The sequence below is a fragment of the Oryzias melastigma genome, linkage group LG12 (assembly GCF_002922805.2).
Source record: "Oryzias melastigma strain HK-1 linkage group LG12, ASM292280v2, whole genome shotgun sequence".
Classification (NCBI taxonomy): Eukaryota; Metazoa; Chordata; class Actinopteri; order Beloniformes; family Adrianichthyidae; genus Oryzias; species Oryzias melastigma.
Genome location: NC_050523.1, coordinates 3,251,085 through 3,269,783, shown reverse-complemented (window position 1 = coordinate 3,269,783; position 18,699 = coordinate 3,251,085). Strand labels below are relative to the sequence as shown.

Sequence of the window (18,699 nt, the reverse complement as noted above, 5' to 3'; positions counted from 1 at the left end):
TCAACATTTTACAAGGAAACACAGTAAAATCGAGTCAAAAAAGTTGTATATTAATTGAAATAGAGCTCACTTCTATTGTTGCAGCTGTCATGAAACCATAAATCGGGTTTACCTGCAGGATGTGGTCCTCACTGGTGATCTCGACGGCCTCTTGACAATGTTCCAAAGCAGTGAAGACCGAGTTACAAGCCCTGAGGACAACCGACACATAAATACCATTTTATTTAGAGTATTTATGTGCAAAAACTCAAAATCTCACCAAATATTTTGGTCCAATTCCTAGTTTCAATATTTTATTACATTTGATACAAGATTAAAAAAAATCCTTATAACTTTTCAGTAAAATTAAATAAACAATAAAAAGTAAATAAATCTTGAAAATCTTGTTTTTTTAAAGCAAAATTTTAACAAAACGTGTTTTTTTTCTCATTTTCAATAATATCTTTGAGCAGAAGTTTTATTTGGGATGTTAGCGGTCTTGTTTGAGGAAGTCAACTTGTTGATTTAGACTCATAAATGTATAAATGTATTTTAACAACAGCAGGACAGAAGTTTAAAAGTTAATACATTTAATTTTTAAGATTTTTTTTTTGATAAAATTAAATGTTTAATTCTATTCTTACTTTAAGAGTGTTTACCTTTAAAAGAAACATTCAGGTCCATTTTTTACCGACTACAACCCAGTAGGATCTGCTGATTTACATTATGTTATTACTATAATGATAAATATCAATGGACTGTTTTTTATTTTAAATAAAACATAAAAAAAGAGAAAATATAATTTTTAGTTTGTACCTTTTGACAAGGTTCACATGACTCCCTTTCAAAATAAAAGACCTTGTGTCACATCTCAGTGCAGCAAATGTAGTAATTATATAAATAAAGCACACAGTGTATTTTACAGTTGATGGTGCATCTTAGTGAGACATTTGTAAATGTAATTATATAAAATTAAATCAGAGTTAATTAAATTGTTTTTTTTCCAACCATAAGGCGGACTTACGATCCTTTAATTCGTTCAAAAATAGAAAATCTAACTTAATTCTGATTGTGCTTCAACTGATTTAAATTAAAATCTGTATTTTTCTTTGGTCAAAGACACACAAGTGGCTCTGGAGCCACATAAAGATAGTTGGAGTATTGTTCACTCATTCATCTTTTCTTTTTTATTCTCTTTTCTTTAGGCAAAAAAGTATAAATATCTATATTTGATTATGAGCAACACACACCTACTTTTTGACATAAAACTGGACAAAATACCTAAAAATGGATGTTTTCTGGAGAGGCAGAACATTAGATAGTAACTGGTGCGCACAAAAAGTACTGTTTTTTTTATTTATTTTTTTTACTTTTATGTCCCTTTAGGGGCTCCGTACAATTCTACTAGTTTGCTGATTTCTTTAAACTCATAACGAGGAAACAAAATCCATTATTCTATATTTTTTCATTTTTTAAAGAAGGATATTTGTCACCAAACTCAGACGGATGTGAATCTAGTTTTGTTTTTACTGTTATAACTTTGCTTTGGTCAAACATCTCAACATTTGAGCGTCTCATATTCATGTGCCAGAACAACACGACGATAAAAACACATGATTTAAGACGTTTTTCCATTCAGAGTTTTTCCAACAGTACCTGAGTTTGAACTGGCAGCGCACCTCGCCGTGTTCGATCTGCAGGAGCTCGTTGCAGCACGCCGCCACGCTGCTGTTCTCCACGAACCTCTGAGGTCCCACGAGAGGAGCGTGAGGAACCACAGAGAGGAAAACTGAGTGAGCGCTTTGGAACAAAACTGAAGATAGCAGCTTCAAACAGAACATGAGTTTGTGGTTGAAGGAGTAACGCGGGAAGTGTTGGACGCACTCTGCTGAATCCGGCACACAGGAGAGGAAGGACGGACGGCTCCTCCTGCTCAGGCAGCCTGTGAAGGAACACCAGAGGGATGAGAACGAGCAGAAACTCACATCCTCAACACACCGTCAAAATAAAGCTCCTTTGTTTGAAATGACTTTAAACCAAGAAAGTCTGGACACATTTCCGTCTCAGAGACGGTTTGTAACTCTAGAGAGGACATTTCTAAACTTTTATATCTCCACTGAATAAACTTCTTTTGGTTTCTGCAGAGGAAATCTGGAGCTTTCCAATGAGGCCAAACATGAAGGGGTGGAGCTCTGGGAACTGGAGTTTTTGTTATTGCTCCAGATTGGGTCTCCAAAGTCTGGAGTATTATTTATCAGGCTCCTAAGGGATCATTTAAAAAGATTAGTAGCCCGAATTTTACAAAGTTGTTGCAAAATTCTCGTTTTTGTCTCCAGTCCTTCACAAACTCATCATGAAGTTGTCTTGCTTTCCTAACACTTCATGACTCCTTTAGAAAGAGTAAAAGCTACTCTCAATTGAAAACTGGATTTTTTTTCTAGCAAATAAAAAGTGGAACTTCATGAGAAATTCCCAAACGTCCAGAAATATTTCCTGAGTCATTAACTGTGTAAAATCCACTACATCAACAAATTGACAGAAAATTAAGTTTCTTGGAATTTAGATGTTTTTTTTCCCAATAAAAACATTGCAGTATTATTTTTTTTATGAATTTTAAGTTGCAGATTTACTGTTTTTTTTTTTTTTTGGCAACTTCAGCTAACCTGAGGTACCAAATCACCAAATCATATATCATAGTTGATCCCATCTAAAAATTCTAACCCTTTAATATCCTGCTCAACCAAATGGTGGAGCACATTTAGAAAACATGTTTTTAAAAACATTAATTGTGGGTATTACTCCCAAAGGTACGGAGGCCCTAAAGGGACTTTGAAGAAAAAAATTTGAAGTAAAAAAAATGTTTTTCCCCCCAAAATTGAGGTAAAAATATATATTTTTTCTACAATTTTTAGAAAAAACTTTTTTTTTCAGTTAATAACCAGAACATTTTTATTTATAAAAATTGAAATTTTAAAAATGTCTAGATAGTAACAGATGCACAGCGAAAAAAGAAACAAATTTCACTTCATTTTATTATTTTTTTAACTTTGATGTCCCTCTAAGGGGAATAAGTAGCAGGAAAAAAAACACCTTTTTAAACATTTTTTTTTCTTTTTTGGGTAGTTAAAGGGTTAAAGGGCTTAACAAATATTTTAATTCTACCTAACTTTTATGTTTTGTCAATTCTTTGATGTGGATTTGTAGTATTCGTCACTCGTGTCATTATTTGTGAAATGAATTATAAATTTTTAACAAATATTTTTGACTTCTTTTGAAATCTGAACATTCAGATGAAAAAGTGGAAATATTTGGTCTTAAAGAAACTATTTGTCCCTGGAAAAATTAAGAACTAAAATGGATTTCATAAATTCATGTCTGTTTTGTGACAATGTAACTCAATGAAAGCCAGACTTACTTTTGTGGCACAACAGCTAGAATCACCGTGTTCTCAGACGGCTTTGTGGCGCGGATCATGCTGTAAGAAAGACAAACAAATGTGGATTTCAGGTTCGATTCTTCTTCTGGGGAACGGGATGAGCAGGATGTAGGATGAGAGGGTGATGTCATCTGCTCTGAAGAGCGTTCCTGCTCCCGACACAGAAAAGGCAAACACAACACGTGCGCTCGCGGCCCGACCACGAGGCCGCACAGCTGGCAGGAAGTGCAGGAGAGACGGAGAGTGAAAGAGGAGGACAGGAGGGAACCGACACGAGTAAAGAAAATTATGATCGCTTCATGTGTGAAGCAAAACATCATCGGAAGTCTGCAGAAAGTCAGAGTGAAGCTCTGCAGACGCGAGAACAACCGTCAGTTATGCATTAAAAGCCAGTAAAACGACATTACAAACCAAAAATACACTTGGGGGTTCAACAGGAAAAGGAAACCGTGCAAAATACACGACTAAAAATAATCCCTAAATAAATCCTGAACTGCTTCTGCAGGCATGAGAGGGACACGCACTTAACAGCTGGTGAAAAACGGGGGCAAAGGGGTTATTCTGCCATAAAAGAAGCCTGTGAACCGGAGCCAAAGGCTTTTAATGCGGAAAAAACGGACAGAAAGAAAAGCTGTGTGTTCCCCAAGCCTCTCAACCCAAAAAAACAAACTCAGCAGAGGCTCATTATATTCTAAAGAGCTCTGAACTGAGGAGGTTCAGCACGTCGCTGCAGCTGCTGCTGCCTGCAGTTCCTCCAGCGAACACTAGATGGCACCAAACAGGGACACTCAGGTGTTTTTAGCTTATGGAATTATTGAAAAAAGTTTAAAAAATATTACAAATATACATAAAAGGAACACAAAATCGTCTGTTTGTAATATTGTTGAAAAAAAACTATAGAAAAAAGTTAAGTAAAAAAATAGGGATGTGATTAAATAAACCTGATTCTACTAATTTTTAAGCAAATAAATAAACTCTTAACATTTAATAGATTCAAAGTGTCATCCATTTTATCCATAAGAACAAATATATTTATTTATGATCAATAATAGCTAGAATAGCATCATTTACATGTGTATATGGATGCATTTATATTGAGATGTTTCTTATTTTACTTCCAATAGTCACAATTAATCCTCCAATGTTTAATAAATCTTAACAAATCTATACAAATCTTCTTTGGTATTTTTGCTTTGAAAATAAATCAATTCCAAAATTGCAAATAAAGAATGATCAAAGGGTTTTTAATCATCTATTATGAGTTTAAATTTAGGACAAACATAGTTTAGAGAGTTTTTTTGTAGCAAAAAAAATGAAGTTTATCACAAAATCACATCTGTGAATTCTGCAAAATGGTATAAAAACAAAAATTTAATTGGTTTGAAAAGATGGTTGTAAAGTTTTGCAGTTTCAAATTTTCCTGTGTGAGTTTAAAGTTGAAAGTCAAAATTAATTAAATTTCTTTTTATAAGAAATTTACATTTTTTAGGCAAAAAAGTTAGTTTTCAAAACAAGCATTTACTATTTTTTTGAATAAAAGTTTAATCTTTGTTCAGTTTTTATCAGAAGTTTTGTGAAAAGTGTTTTTTTAATTAAATAAATGTATTTTGATTAAAAATTAAAAAAAAGAATAAAATTCTAAATGGAATCAAACTGGATTTGATTTTTTTACTTCTTTGAGCAGCTTAAAGCATCCATTAAGAAGACTAAAACTGCTCCTCTAAGTAATAAAGTGGAGGAAACTGAGCAAACGCCACACAGGAAATGCGGCGCGAACATCAAAGGCTCACCGGCACACAGCCTCGGGGTCAAAGTAGCGCGAGTGACGCCCATCGATGACGATGATCTCGTGGTGTTTGTCCAGGAAACACTCGACGGCTGACTCGGGCGTGCGCGCGATGTTGCACCTGAAGCCGGCGCGGTCGCAGGCCCACCAGAAGGCGTCGCTCTGGCTGTCCTCCTTAGCGAACACGAGCAGGACCTAGAGAGAGTTTAAAGAGACATTTCACCATAAAGGAACGCTCTGATCAGACAAATCCTGAGTGTGAGGAGCTCCAAAATGACCTCCTTCTTTTGGAAAAGTTCAGTTTCATATTTTTAATCCATAAATGATCCTTTAAGTTGATAATAACACAAAGTGGAGATCTGTGGAGACGCTAGGAGCACACACCTCCTTCACCTCCAGCCTGAACTGTGTGGACAATCAGCTGTCCTTCACAGCTGGAAAGAAGAAAAGCTCAAAGCAGGTGAGAGTGGAAGAAGATGCAAGAAAGAGGAGAACAGAAGGAGAAGGAGGAATCATATTTGTGAGTCCCTGTGAAAGCTCCACGCGCTTTGATCCTGCGCTGGCTTGTGTAACCACGGTGCTAGCATGTGAAATTCCACACAAAGAGGAGCCCGAGGACCACACGCATCTGCGATCCGCCAACCAAATATGTCCTGGGCCGGGTAGGAGGCGCCGTTGGTCCCAACCGGACTCCAGCGACAGATAACCGAGCTTTACTGACAGAAGAACGAGCGTACTCAGAATAAGAACAATTCTGTGGATGTTCACAGATTTTCAGGATAGAGATGATGGACTTACAACTTTAGTGTTTTCAGGACATTTGTTGGGGCAAAACCAAAAGATTCTAATAGAAAAACCTCACCAGTGTGGCGTCAATGTCAACATTCTGATTCTGTCGTTACAAGTTCATCATGATGATCTGAATCTAAACTTGATCAATAATCGATCCATAAAAGCAGAGATCGATCTACACATTATGCTAAAGTCCGTTAGCTTGATGCTAACATATAATGGGATTTCCTATAGGACGGCTAATGCTAACACTCAGTTGACTTAAACATACATTGCTGACTAAATGAACATCTTTATAGGAATTTTCCAAACTCTTTTAAGGAAAATATTTTTTAAGTAATCATTGGTGGCCTAAAACACAGTTTTTTCCTCAAACTTTCTTCTTCTTCTGGAATAAGGTGTAATGCTATAGCACAATCGCCACCTAGTGGCCAAACTGAAACGCCCTCCAGGCGAGAGGCAGAACAATGTTGGAGCTTTGAGAATCCATGTAACACTGTATGGTATTAAGAAACTCATAACCCATTAATATGAATACATTCAAGACATATATATATAAAGATATAGATTATTTATGTATTTCTGGCTCTAGTGAATCAAATCGGATCAATTCTGGAAATTATTGGCGATTACAAGCCGTACCGGTAAACGAAGGAGCAGCACCATTTGGTTATAGCGCCTTCGGTCTGTTGGTAGACTGTCAGATGTTTTAGAAGAACTCGGTGAGTCTCAAAGTGTCACCAGCAGACTCATCAAGACACAGAACTATAGTTAGACCAGGAGTGGAGCCCCACCAGTGACAGACCACAACCATGACCAGGACTGAAGGACCTCTGACCTCAGACACATCTGTACCAGACAAATCATCCGACTCCATCGCTTTGACTTCAATAATCGACGCCCGTTGCAGAAGACCGTTGTCTGATGAGTGTCGGGTCGCCTGAACTGAAAGATCATCAGCGACCATGGAGAAGGCGAGATGAGCGATACGCCCAGGTCATCATGGTCCATAGAGTTCTCTTTGGTGGAGGAGGTCCAATAGTTTGGCGTCACCAATCAGAGCAAAACCAGTTTGGTAGATGGTTCAGTTATGACATCATCATCTCCCCATTGGGATGATGTGGTTTGGCCACAATGACCTCTGACCTGAACTCCAGAGAACATATCTGGAACCAGCTGAAGCAGAGTCTGGAAGATCGTACCCCAAGTGACCTAGAACTGTATGAAGCTCTTGTGGAAGAGTGGAACGCCTCAGAACAACATCATGAGTCCAGTGAGGAGCGTGAGACGAGCTGTCAAGGCAAATAGTCAATGTTTGTTATTTTGGGCTAATAAATATGAAACTAATGAAAATATTCTTTTTTTCTCATTTATTATTAGTAATAATCAAAGGGAGCTTTTTATGTATTTAATTAAAATTCTGACCAAATAGGAAAAATGTTCATGTAATAAAAACAATTTCCCTCCTTTTTGCCAAAATAAAATAAAAAATAACAATAAAAGTTCCTAATCAGAAAGAAAAATCTGAAAATGAGAGACGTGAGCCTGATTACTTCTCCACCTGAGGCAGGTGTCTAAATTAAAGCACTTTTGATCACCACGGCACTCTGAACCACTAATCCGCGCCTTTGTCACTACAGATTACTGCAATGCGCTTTATTTCAGTGAGCCAGACCTCCAGCTCATCTGTAACTTCCTCTGAACTCCTAAATGTGAGCATCTTCTCCTCACTTTCTGTCCATGAATAGAAGATCTGTCCTGAACTTCTTAAAAACTTTGGAACAGTTCAGAAAAAGCCACATTTTCTTAACCTACTAAGACATACAGACAATTTCCTAAGAACGTATTTCTGTGATTTTACTAGTTTTATGCTTTAACCCTTCTAGTTTCACATATTTCTTGTTTTTACTCCTGTTTTCTCTCATGAGGCTCACTGATCTATGAAGCGGACTCATGAAAAATGGGGTCAAAAGGGGGGGTTTGACTCCTTGGGGCAAAAGGCATAAATAAAATGCTTCAATGTTCCCACAAATGTTGCAAACTCCAGGCAGTTTTTGTCCATGGAGGTTCTTTGTGTTTCAAAGTCAAATTTGCACTTTTTGTGCCTTAAAAGAATTTGTTGAGATACTAAAGCTAATACAGATGTTCTCCAGTTGGTTGGTGTAACCCAAACCTCCACCTTCCAGTCCAAATGATGATGCAATTCAGTAAGAATCACGTGGCAGTTCCACCAAAGCACCTCAGAAGGCTGGTTACACAAAGACAGAATTTCCGTGTTAAAAAGTCAGATTTTTCACCAAAAATGAACATATTTAGAGTTTGGTTTTCAATGTATTTTACTTTTTTCTGTCTATAAGAACTTTTATGGCAGGAGTATGAAATTCTTTTTTATAAACAGCTCTTACAGTTCCAGTTTGTACATTTTTAGGGGCGTGTCTTTGGTTTTTTGATTGGAGTGGACGAATGTGTGACGAATGGTTTCCTTTGTCCCACTCAGTTTCTGTTTCTGGAACCTGATGGACAGGAGAACCTCCACTCGACATGCTCGTTCCACTTTTAGCCATGTAGAATTTAAAGGGTGACCTCACAGATGACCGATCCAGCGGTCGGTGGTGTAACCATAGAAAAACGCCAACAAAACCAAACCACAGGTGTACTCTTTCTGTGGTTAAACAAGCTAAGAATAATCATATAATCATAATATTATTAGTAATATTTTTAGTTCCATTGGTGCGCTTTAAGCTGAGACCAAAATCAAACTTTAGAAGCTATTTTTATGACAGTCAAGAAGGGTAGCCATTAGTTCGTCTAACTAAGACATTTGGATGATTAGCATAACCAGGCCTAGCTCAGAAAATGCTAAAGTTGTTTTTTTTTGTTGCTATAAGAGTTTTCTTTGTTATTTTCAATCTGTTAGTTTATCATTTTAACTGGGTTTTTATCAACCAAAGCAGTAGTTGAAGCCTTACTCACGACTGCCCTGACAGGTGCAAACCTGAACGGGCACGCCGACACATCCTTATTACCAAGTCGTCACGTATCGACTCAAGGTTAAGGACTCCTTCACGTCACTGTTTGACATTTTGGGTCGCCCCATCTCGCCGTTTTTGACGTGCTGGCTGTTCCCATTAAATAAGGGATCCGTTTGTTTTGTTCTGTCTTGGTACTGGTTCCCTAACCCGATAGTCTAACCCTTGCCTGGTTCGAGTACGGTACCACGTCCGCAACAGCAGGGTACCACGTCTTGAACCGGAACTGATCCGCGTTCAGTACTGGGATAGGGTTAAGGTTAGGGTACCGGTGTGGTACCACGGCCCGGAGGAAAGGGAGCCTTGATTTAACTGGAACAGCCAGTCGGCTAAAACGTCATTTTTTGATGGCGAGGGTTCTTCATCATGGATCAAAATGTGACGAATTGGGAATAGAACGTGTTGAGGACAGATGACCCGTGCGAAATATTAGGATCGTAGACCGCTCAGTGAACTTGTAGAACGAAAATGTTCATGCACGTTTTTATCTATGGGCATGCTGCGGGCGACAAGATACAACACCAAAGGATAAGTAGGGATAGAGTAGATGAGACGAAGACGATTCATACAGTGTAGTTCGAGAAGACATCCTACAGGCGTCTTATGGCTGTAGGCACCAGTCCTCGCACCGAACCAGAGACTACAGTGTTGTGTTAAATCGCTGTACGACAACATTAATGTGTGTAACTTCCATTATCCTTATAAATACTTAGATTAGATTCATTGTAGTCATTGTTACAAGTACAAACAAATTTAAAATGCTCTCTGGCTCTGTTTCTAAAACATAATACAAATATAGATTATACTTAAGAGTTTAAGAATAAGTAAAATAAGAATAAAATAAAATATGTAATAAATACAAGTCATAGATACCTTCACACAATCATACAAACAGACATCCATCCACACATTTCTCTGTCTTTTCATGAATTATCATAAAGTGCAATTCATTTCATGGTAGAATTGAAAATAGTGATTAGAGTTGAATGAAAAACTATTTTTGAGTCTGTTTGTCTTTGCATTGATACGTCCTAATACACTTACTCCATGCATGATACTTAGGGGAAAATCGATTCTGAGATATATCGTGATGTTATCTTTGCTGATACTTTTATTGAGTTAAAATGATGACAAGATGATATAAATTAATTATTTATGAGCATCGTGTTTTTGTTTACCACCTAAACCCCTGACCGCTAGTTAGCATCACAGCACACTTTGAGCAGCTCTACACGGCACCAACAAGATCTGACGAGAAACCGTGATGCTGACTGGTTCAGTCAGCATCACGGTTTTGGTTGTTATGAGACATGTATGACTTAGTATGACTAAGATTTTTTCTAAGTCCTCCTAAGAAAAAGGTCAAATTTGTTCTGGTACAGATATACTGTGAGATGTGTATCGTGATATGCATCGTATTGCCAGACTCTTGTAGAAAAACTTGTTTGATAACTGCTGCTTTATTAATAAACTTAACATGAGGTGAATTTTGATACAACGTCTAGTTTAATGAGTCGATCAATCGATCAGGATTTCACTTTGATCTCCAGCTTCATCACAGACGATGAAGAACAGCGTGACCCACTTTGCTGATCCTCAGAGTTCTTCGCGTGCGGACGGGTTCGAGGAACAGTTTATCCTAAATTAACGTAATGCATGAATTTCCAGACATGGGAGAGGAATGCCGAGAGGTTGAAACTCTCCAGGGCTGTAAAGCACAAACAATAAATTTCAAGAAAAACTTCCAATATACGGCTCCCTCCTGCAGAGCATTTGGTTTCCCTCATCCCGCCGCTGCTGGGTCGCGTTGGGTCATGGATTCAGCAGAACATCGATCAGGACGTTTCTGGTTGGGGGAGCAGTTTCAGGCTTTTATGGAGGGAAGCTCTTACTTTTATTAAAACCCTCCACCTGCCTGCGTTCCATCAGATATTCCTGGTTTAGCACTTTTTGAGCGTAAACACAAGCCAGGCTTCTCACATTATTACGCTGGAGTGGGAGCAGATCTGACCTCAGAAGTCTCTGGAGATCAGTCCAACAAGAGCAGCTCAAACCAAACTAAATCAAATTCCGACATGAGGATCTAATAAAGCAACACAGGTTAGGAACTTCCAGAGCAGCACATCCCAGGCAGCTGGTAACCTCCAACAGCTCCGTCCTCCCTCCTTACATAAGGATAAATCTCACCGGCACATGTTCTAATCCCCAACCACAGGATGAGCTGAGACAATCCCCGACTCAACCCTCCTAACCTTGCAATATTCCCAAGTTCTTGCCGTCCACAACAAAACCCACTTCTAATCCCAGGAGGACAAACAAGGTGCCCTTCTTCAAAGCCAGGATAAACTGGAATATTCTGGAGCATTCTCAGCCATAGAAATAGAATAGAATATCTTTATTTCATAAGCACGTTTCACAAAAAGATCACAAAGGGCTTTACGAAAAGACAACGTCGAATCATAACACAGAGAAGTAGTTCTATAGGCCTACTGTAAGTCAAAACAAAAGTTAAAACATAATAAAACAATTAAAAAGCTCAACTGACTCAATCAGACGCAGCAAAAACCGCTTGAAAGGAGAGATCTCTTCTGGTTTTTAAGATGCTTTTTGGAATATTTAACCCTTTAACTCAGGGGTCCCCAAACGTTTTGTTCTCTGATGTGGGGGGCGGAGTCAGTTTGAACGCTAACTACAAACAAAGTGTAATAACACAGCCTAAACGTAGACATTTACAATTTACGGGATAAGCCACACGTAGCCAAATTTAAAATAATTCATTTCTGTAATCTTCATAGAAAAAAAATACTAAAACATTTTAAAAACTAGATATAAAGCATTACCTGTGATAATGCTAGTGTGAATGCTGTAAGCTGAATGATGAAGATGCTAGTGCTGATAGCTGAAGAGGCTGAAATTGATAGCTAAAACCACTGAAGCTGAAAACGCAGAAGCTGATAGCTAGCTACATTATTATCGAAATGCCAGAAAAATTAGCCTAAAAAACTGAAAAAAAATATCTGAATCTGAAGCCAAAACAGCTAGCATGTAGCTGAAATATTAGCTAAATGCCAAATTAGCCACAAAAAAAGGTAAAATGTCTAATTTAGCCAAAACAGTTAGCATAAGTCTAAGATATTAGCTAAACTTCAAACTAGCCTAAAAAACTGAAAAAAGCTTAAATCAGCCATAACAGCTAGCCTGCGGCTAAAATATTAGCTAAACCCCAAAATATATATATATATAGATATATATATATGGGTCCATGATAGTGTTTGGGGGCAAGAATCGGCCAACGGGCTGTAGTTTTGGGACCCCCTCTTTACCAGCCTGCTCCACCGAAACAGTACTGCACATATAGATTTTTTAAAAACATTAATTAGATAATATAAATAAGCATCAGGGGAAAAAAAAGGATTTTGTCTGTGTTGGGTAGTTTAAGGGTTAAGAAATGTCTGAAAATAGCATTTTTACAGATTAATTATCCAATTTGATTAAGTGGAATTCAAAAAATGTTCTGTATATTATTTGTTAAGGCGTTTGCATAATAATTTTGCACCTTTTTGTTGTAGAAACAGAGCTGCTTGTTAACACACATCAGCTAAAACATTACAATTGTTTGTCTGACTCCATTAAGATTTGCAAGAAACAAATATTTCTCTCCTCAAGTTTGTCGTTTTTTTTGTAATTCCACAACAGAAGTACACTCAGGTCTATGTTTATAACATACAGAAGAGCTAATTAACCAGGAAAACACATATGAAAATGAAGAAGTTTGAAGAAACTAAGTGAACAAAAACTGGAGCAGGTAATAGATTTGATTTTCTTACCTGGATCGGCTCCTGGGTCAGTCTCATTGGTCCAAGACATTCTTCTGTAGCTGAAACCTGCAGGAGAAAGCAACCAGTGAGGATCTCCTGCAGACTGAGGACATAACGAGGACAAAACAAGGAACATTTCTCACCATTTTACCATTAATGTCCAGAAACATGTTGGCATATTGTTTTATCGTTGTCTGTTCCAAATGCACTTCAACGCTTCTAACTTCCTTCAGACGGACAAAACGGCAAAATTCTTCAAAAATAAAATATATATCTGGAGATCGGATCTGCAGCTTGATGCGGGCGGGCCTGTCCCGCACTGAAACGTTCCTGAAGTCTGAGCCGTCTGCAGCCGTCCAAACCTCTCTGGAGGGTATTATCCACCCACTGAGCCCGCAGCTTTAGCTGCATAATCCCACTGTGGGAGCATCACACACACACATGTGTGAGCGTTCGCAGGCCGTCTGAGCGGCCTCTTAGCTGCATGCGTCACTGATAACCAACGCAGATACAGGTGCATCCCTACGAAAACATGCTTACACCCCACAACAAAACACGCAGTGAATCAGCGCTTCAGAGCATCACGATGTACCACGGCGGGCGGCACATGAACCGCGTGTGTCACGTCTGCGCAGAAACCTCACAAATCCAACTGTTTTCTGCTCCTTTTGCTTTGAGGGCGTTTTTTTTTTAAATCACAGAAGTCTGATTAATCTGTTGGTGGGTAGGAGTTAGTGATTCAGGCAGAGGTGGACACATTTTTATCTATATGCGGTAAAAAAAAACTTTAGTCACAACCAGACTGTATATGAGAACTGGACGGGGTGACCCCTCCCCCTGTACCTGCTGGTTCCAAGTAGAGAAGTAAACCACTATTACCATTTTTTTAAACATGTTCTCGATTTCCAGAAGCGCGCTCTGTAAACATGTGTTCCCAGTGAGACCTGCATGGACTAGGGAGCTGAAGAAGCTTTAAGTGGGCTTTGAATTCTGTTTGTCTTTCAGGCTGTGATGAAACACAGCAGGAAAAGCTCCTCTGTGAAGGACAGAAATGTAAAACCTGAATGCATGGCTTCAGAACATGACAGAATGTGTTCCTCCTGAAGATCAGCAGCCAGATGTGAAGCAGAGCAGGAAGGAAGGCAGCAGAAACAGGTCCACATTCATTGCTGAGGGAATAATTTGGACCGACATCAGTCTGTGGAGTTAAAAGACACAGGAAGTGTTGAGGAAAACATTTAGTGGCCTCGTCTCCCTCATAGGTGACACATCTCGACAGGATGGAAGGATTCTGGGAAAAAATGCACAATCCAAAGCTTCTTGGAGCACAGAAGAAAGGCAACTTACAGAACAGATAGATGTCCGAAAGTAAAAAAAAATAAATAAATAACGGAGCGAGGACAAGTCCTTAAAAATCTACTCCATTGAAAATGTTTTTTTAACGTTCTCGTAGCATTTTTCTCACAATGGAGGACATGAATAAAAGAAGTAAAGATCAAAACTTTGTTTCGGAGTATTAATTAGCAGATCTTAATTTTCCTCATCTGAGCTGCTATCTGGCTCCAAACTACGTCTGAATAGCTCTCATATCGATATTTTGCTATGCTAACGTTAGCTTGAGTTATGAGGTGCTATAAGCTAGCGGGAGAGAGTGTACACCAAGGACTGATGGGAAATCAACAGTCCCGCCCAAATCTCAAGAGGCCAGTTTCTAATCAGCTCCTGCTGCTCTGCAGATAATATGTCATCATAAAGGCTTTTTGATTTTGGCTAAAAACTGCGTAATCCTAGCTGAAATACCACTGGGAACGATTTTACAATAAAAAATACATAATGGGAGTCAAGTTTTGAACCCAGTCACAGTCAGTTGTCTATAGAGTCAAAACTAAATCCCTTTAAAATGTGTCATAATCCCTTATAAAAAGATGTCAGTAGTTGTGTTTCCATTGACTATGAAATTGTACAAAGTGGATTTGCGAAAATAGATTTAACTAATGGAAACATGACAAGTTCGAAAAAACTTGCATTCTTGAAAAAAAAAAACAAATTGGTGATTTTTGAGGCGTATCAAAATTTACATATTTCACTAAATTCCAATGAAATTTTGTTCAAATTAACACAGCAGGGCAAAAGCGAGTGGCAGTGGGACGGCAGTGGGATGGCAGCAAGATCGCAGTGGGGTGGCAGTGGGGTGAGTGCAGGGCGACAGTGGGGTGGCAGCGGGTTGGTACCAGGGTGGCAGTGGGGTGGCAGCAGGGCAGCAGCAGGGCGGCAGTGGGGTGGCAGCGGGACGGCAGCAGGGCGACAGTGGGGCAGCAGCAGGGCGACAGTGAGGTGGCAGCAGGGCGACAGTGAGGTGGCAGCAGGGCGACAGTGGGGCAGCAGCAGGGCGACAGTGAGGTGGCAGCAGGGCAGCAGTGGGACAGCAGCAGGGCGGCAGCGGGACGGCAGCAGGCCAGCAGTGGGACAGCAGCAGGGCGACAGCGGGACGGCAGCAGGCCAGCAGTGGGACAGCAGCAGGGCGACAGTGGGGCGACAGTGGGGCGACAGTGGGGCGGCAGCAGGGCAACAGTGAGGTAGCAGCAGGGTGGCAGTGGGGTTGACTGATTTAAAAAAAAAATCATCCAGTTACCGTTTAGTTTAACTTTTTCTTAAAACCTCTATGGCAAGTAAAAAATATGACTGCCGCCTCCTGATTACTATTAAACCCAACTGCTGATTTTGCTGAAAAACTTGCATTAAGGATGCAGCACTGTGACATTATGGGATGTGTGACTGTAGTCTTACTTGACTCTTACAGAGCAGATTTCCTGCATCTGTCTCTCTGTAGACCTTTAGTTTAGTTTTTCCGGCAAAGTGCTATCAAATAAAGTTGCGTTGGTTTACCATGCAGGTGGTTTAGTTACTCAGGTCAAACAAACTAAAGAAAATCCATCAGTTGGATCAGGTGATTCCAGGTTCTGATGCACTGATCACACCTGATCCAGGACAGAGGTGACTGGGAACCAAGCAGGGCGGTAGGCTTTGAGGAGCGTTCAGGAGAGGGTTTATTGACATTCAAAGGTGCATTTTTGTTAGTGTGAGCAGCAAAAGTTGACGATTTCTGTCTTATTTTGAAAACAAGATGCAATTGGACAACTTTCACTGCAGAAACTTCCATCACTTCTGCTCCTTTGTGTTTTGAACAATGTGAGATGTTAACACTGTTAACAGTGAGCCTCTATGAATGGGAGTCCTTGCCGTCAGATCTCCTCTGCTGAGCACGTGGCCCCCAGCATTCCTTCGATGGACCTGAGGCCATCTCCGCCTGCATCTCTGCAGCTTCTTTGCAGTCACAGATAAACTCGATGATCATCTGATACTTTGACACAGTGAAAGCCCGTCATGTGAGCCAGCCTGACTGCAGCCTTCCGATTTTACAGCCACATTATCAGTAAAATCATCTGGTAAAGGTTTAAATCTCCTTTTCTTTCTGCATTTAACCCTTCAGCTGCCAGGCTTTGTTCAAAAAGTTTACTATACGACTAAAGACATGTGACCGACTGTCAGGGAAAGGCAAAAAGACAACATTCTGTATTATGGACACTAAACCCTCAGTAGATATGGTCCAGAAAGCTGCTGCCCACCTGCAGACACACAGAACATCAGGGTTCTGCAGAGTAACTTGGATTTTTTTACCTATTGCATGAAACGCATTGACCGCATTGCGTCGACTTTAGATTTTTGTAGTCTTGATGCGCTGAGTCTGTCGCCCAATTTGGACTGGACCAATCAAATCCTGCTGCTGACAGACTAACCCGATACCCAAATCACACCACAGGACCTCAGATTGCACCTGTACATTGACCAAACACTGAATACATACAAATCACCTCTGGTGTGAATGCAGCTTTAAGAATCCAAACCTCAGATCTCCTAAAAACAGGCCTACTCTCAGTGTCCTGAGTTAGAAAAAAAATCAAGGTGAAGTAATTTACTTCAAGCAACATTCTCAGGAACCTACAGGTCAGCCAAAACCCCAGAACTTTAAATCTGTTCCTTTTTATAGAGTTTTGATCCGCTCTCTTTCAGCTGTTTTTAATCGAGTCCGTCTGTGCCTGCAAAGCTCCACGCGTGATTCTCACCTTTCTGCTCATTCACCTGCAAGACGCTGAAAAGTAAGAGACTGTGACTGTAAACACAACCCTTCACGCTCTTCTTTGTGTGTAAACAGCTGCTCCAGTCAAGCATTTCAATGCTCTGCACTTCTCAGCCCGGATGACGCAAAAGCCCAGACAGCGCCCGCACTGCAGAGCAAGACCTCAAAGAACATCTCACAACATGTCTCAGTACAAGCTGCTGTCCAGCTGCACCTTTCTGTCAGCTGTGAGGCCTTATCATCTAGTGTGAAAGTCAAGGCCCGGGGGCCGGATCCGGCCCTCCAGATCATTTTATTTTATTGTTATTAGTGTCCCAATGTCATCTTTAAAACATTTTTAACAGAACTAAGAAAAGAGGGCCCAAACACCCCACAAATTGTGGACAGAAAGGCTTCAGATGTGGTTTAAATTAGCTCAAGTGCCCTTTAATAATCAGGCCTAAGCTAGTGGCTCTGATAGACAGGAGGCAGAGATGAAGATGCTGAGGTTCTCTTTAAGAGTGACCAGGATGGATCAAGAATGAATCCATCAGAGGAACATGGTAGATGATCAGGAGATAAATGCAGGAGAGCAGATGAGACGGTTTGAGAGGAGGAATAGTGAAACACCAAAGAGGAGGTTCATGGATGGAGTGAAGGAGGACATTAGGTGGACGGTGTGAGGGAGGAGGATGCAGAGGACAGGGTTAGCTAGAGGAAGACTTTTTACAGTGGATTCCTCTCAATGGAGCGGCCTACGGACAAAGGAGATCAATTATTTTTTAAATTTCCCTTGTAAATCCTTTTTCACATAGTTTATGACCTAAAATAACAATGAACTTTAATTTTTTTTACATTAAAACCGACGTAAAAGCGTGTCGGTGCCTTTATAAATGTTCTTTTAAACACATAAATCAATATCTCATTATTATTACTGTTATAATACAAAATAAAATATCGATTTTTCCATTAAAAAAAATTTTTTTCAGGTACCATAGAGCTTTTGTGTTGGTTTTAAAGTAAGAAATCAAAGTTCATTGTTATTTTAGGTCATAAACTACGTCTGATCAAAGTGGGACTTTAACCACAAACTCTTCAGAAAAATTGACTTTCTGGAACTTCTTTTGTTGTTTTACTACAAGCGGAACTTGATTTCTTTCGGTACTTTTCCCTTTTTTGTTGTCCGTCCCAAACATTCTCTGAAAAGTTGAAAAGTTCACGCCTTCCTCTACAGTTATCCCATCATGCACTGGGACCCCTCTATTCAAAACCATCAGCCTTTTTCAGTCCCAATACATTAGCTTAATATGTACTTGATCAAATCATGTCTGATAAATCCTATTGAAGCTAAAATAAACAACCATGACGATCATAACTTTACCTCTCAGGTGGAGTTAGACCAGAATAGAGGAAAACAGGCACAAAATGACATTTTAGAGAAAGGAAGGAAGTCAGAAGGATGTGGAAACCCATGGAAATGTGACATATGGCCCCTCTTGCTGCTGTTTCTATTCCTGAATGGAGACTATTATAAAGATTACACAAAATGATCGCGGTCAGCACAAATCACTGCAACCAAGAGATGATGTAATATCTGTGGCAGATCTAACTATAGCCAAATACACTAAAACGGAGTCAGCAGGATCAGGAATTACCTAAAAACACTTTTTTTATACGAAACTTGAGAATATCTGTTTAACAAATGTTTACATATCAAGACAACAGAGCAGTTTTTAAAAACA

At 39.6% G+C, this 18,699-nt stretch overlaps 1 protein-coding gene across 4 annotated transcripts in view; it reads right to left on the bottom strand.

Moving 5' to 3' along the window:
• Nucleotides 1-18,699, bottom strand: part of pde8b (phosphodiesterase 8B) — a 55,435-nt gene that overhangs the window by 18,850 nt on the left and 17,886 nt on the right. For 2 of the 4 annotated variants that reach the window (XM_024299070.1, XM_024299066.2), the window contains exons 2-7: nucleotides 12,850-12,906; nucleotides 5,206-5,396; nucleotides 3,395-3,454; nucleotides 1,864-1,921; nucleotides 1,636-1,724; nucleotides 113-191 (exon numbers count right to left, since the gene is read on the bottom strand). In XM_024299070.1, coding sequence (XP_024154838.1) covers nucleotides 113-191; nucleotides 1,636-1,724; nucleotides 1,864-1,921; nucleotides 3,395-3,454; nucleotides 5,206-5,396; nucleotides 12,850-12,876 — 504 coding nt within the window. In that variant the 5' untranslated portion in view covers nucleotides 12,877-12,906. Of the gene's footprint in view, nucleotides 1-112; nucleotides 192-1,635; nucleotides 1,725-1,863; nucleotides 1,922-3,394; nucleotides 3,455-5,205; nucleotides 5,397-12,849; nucleotides 12,907-12,983; nucleotides 13,648-13,900; nucleotides 14,039-18,699 lie in introns of those variants that run through there. The other 2 variants (XM_024299071.1, XM_024299069.2) reach the window with 2 other exon arrangements.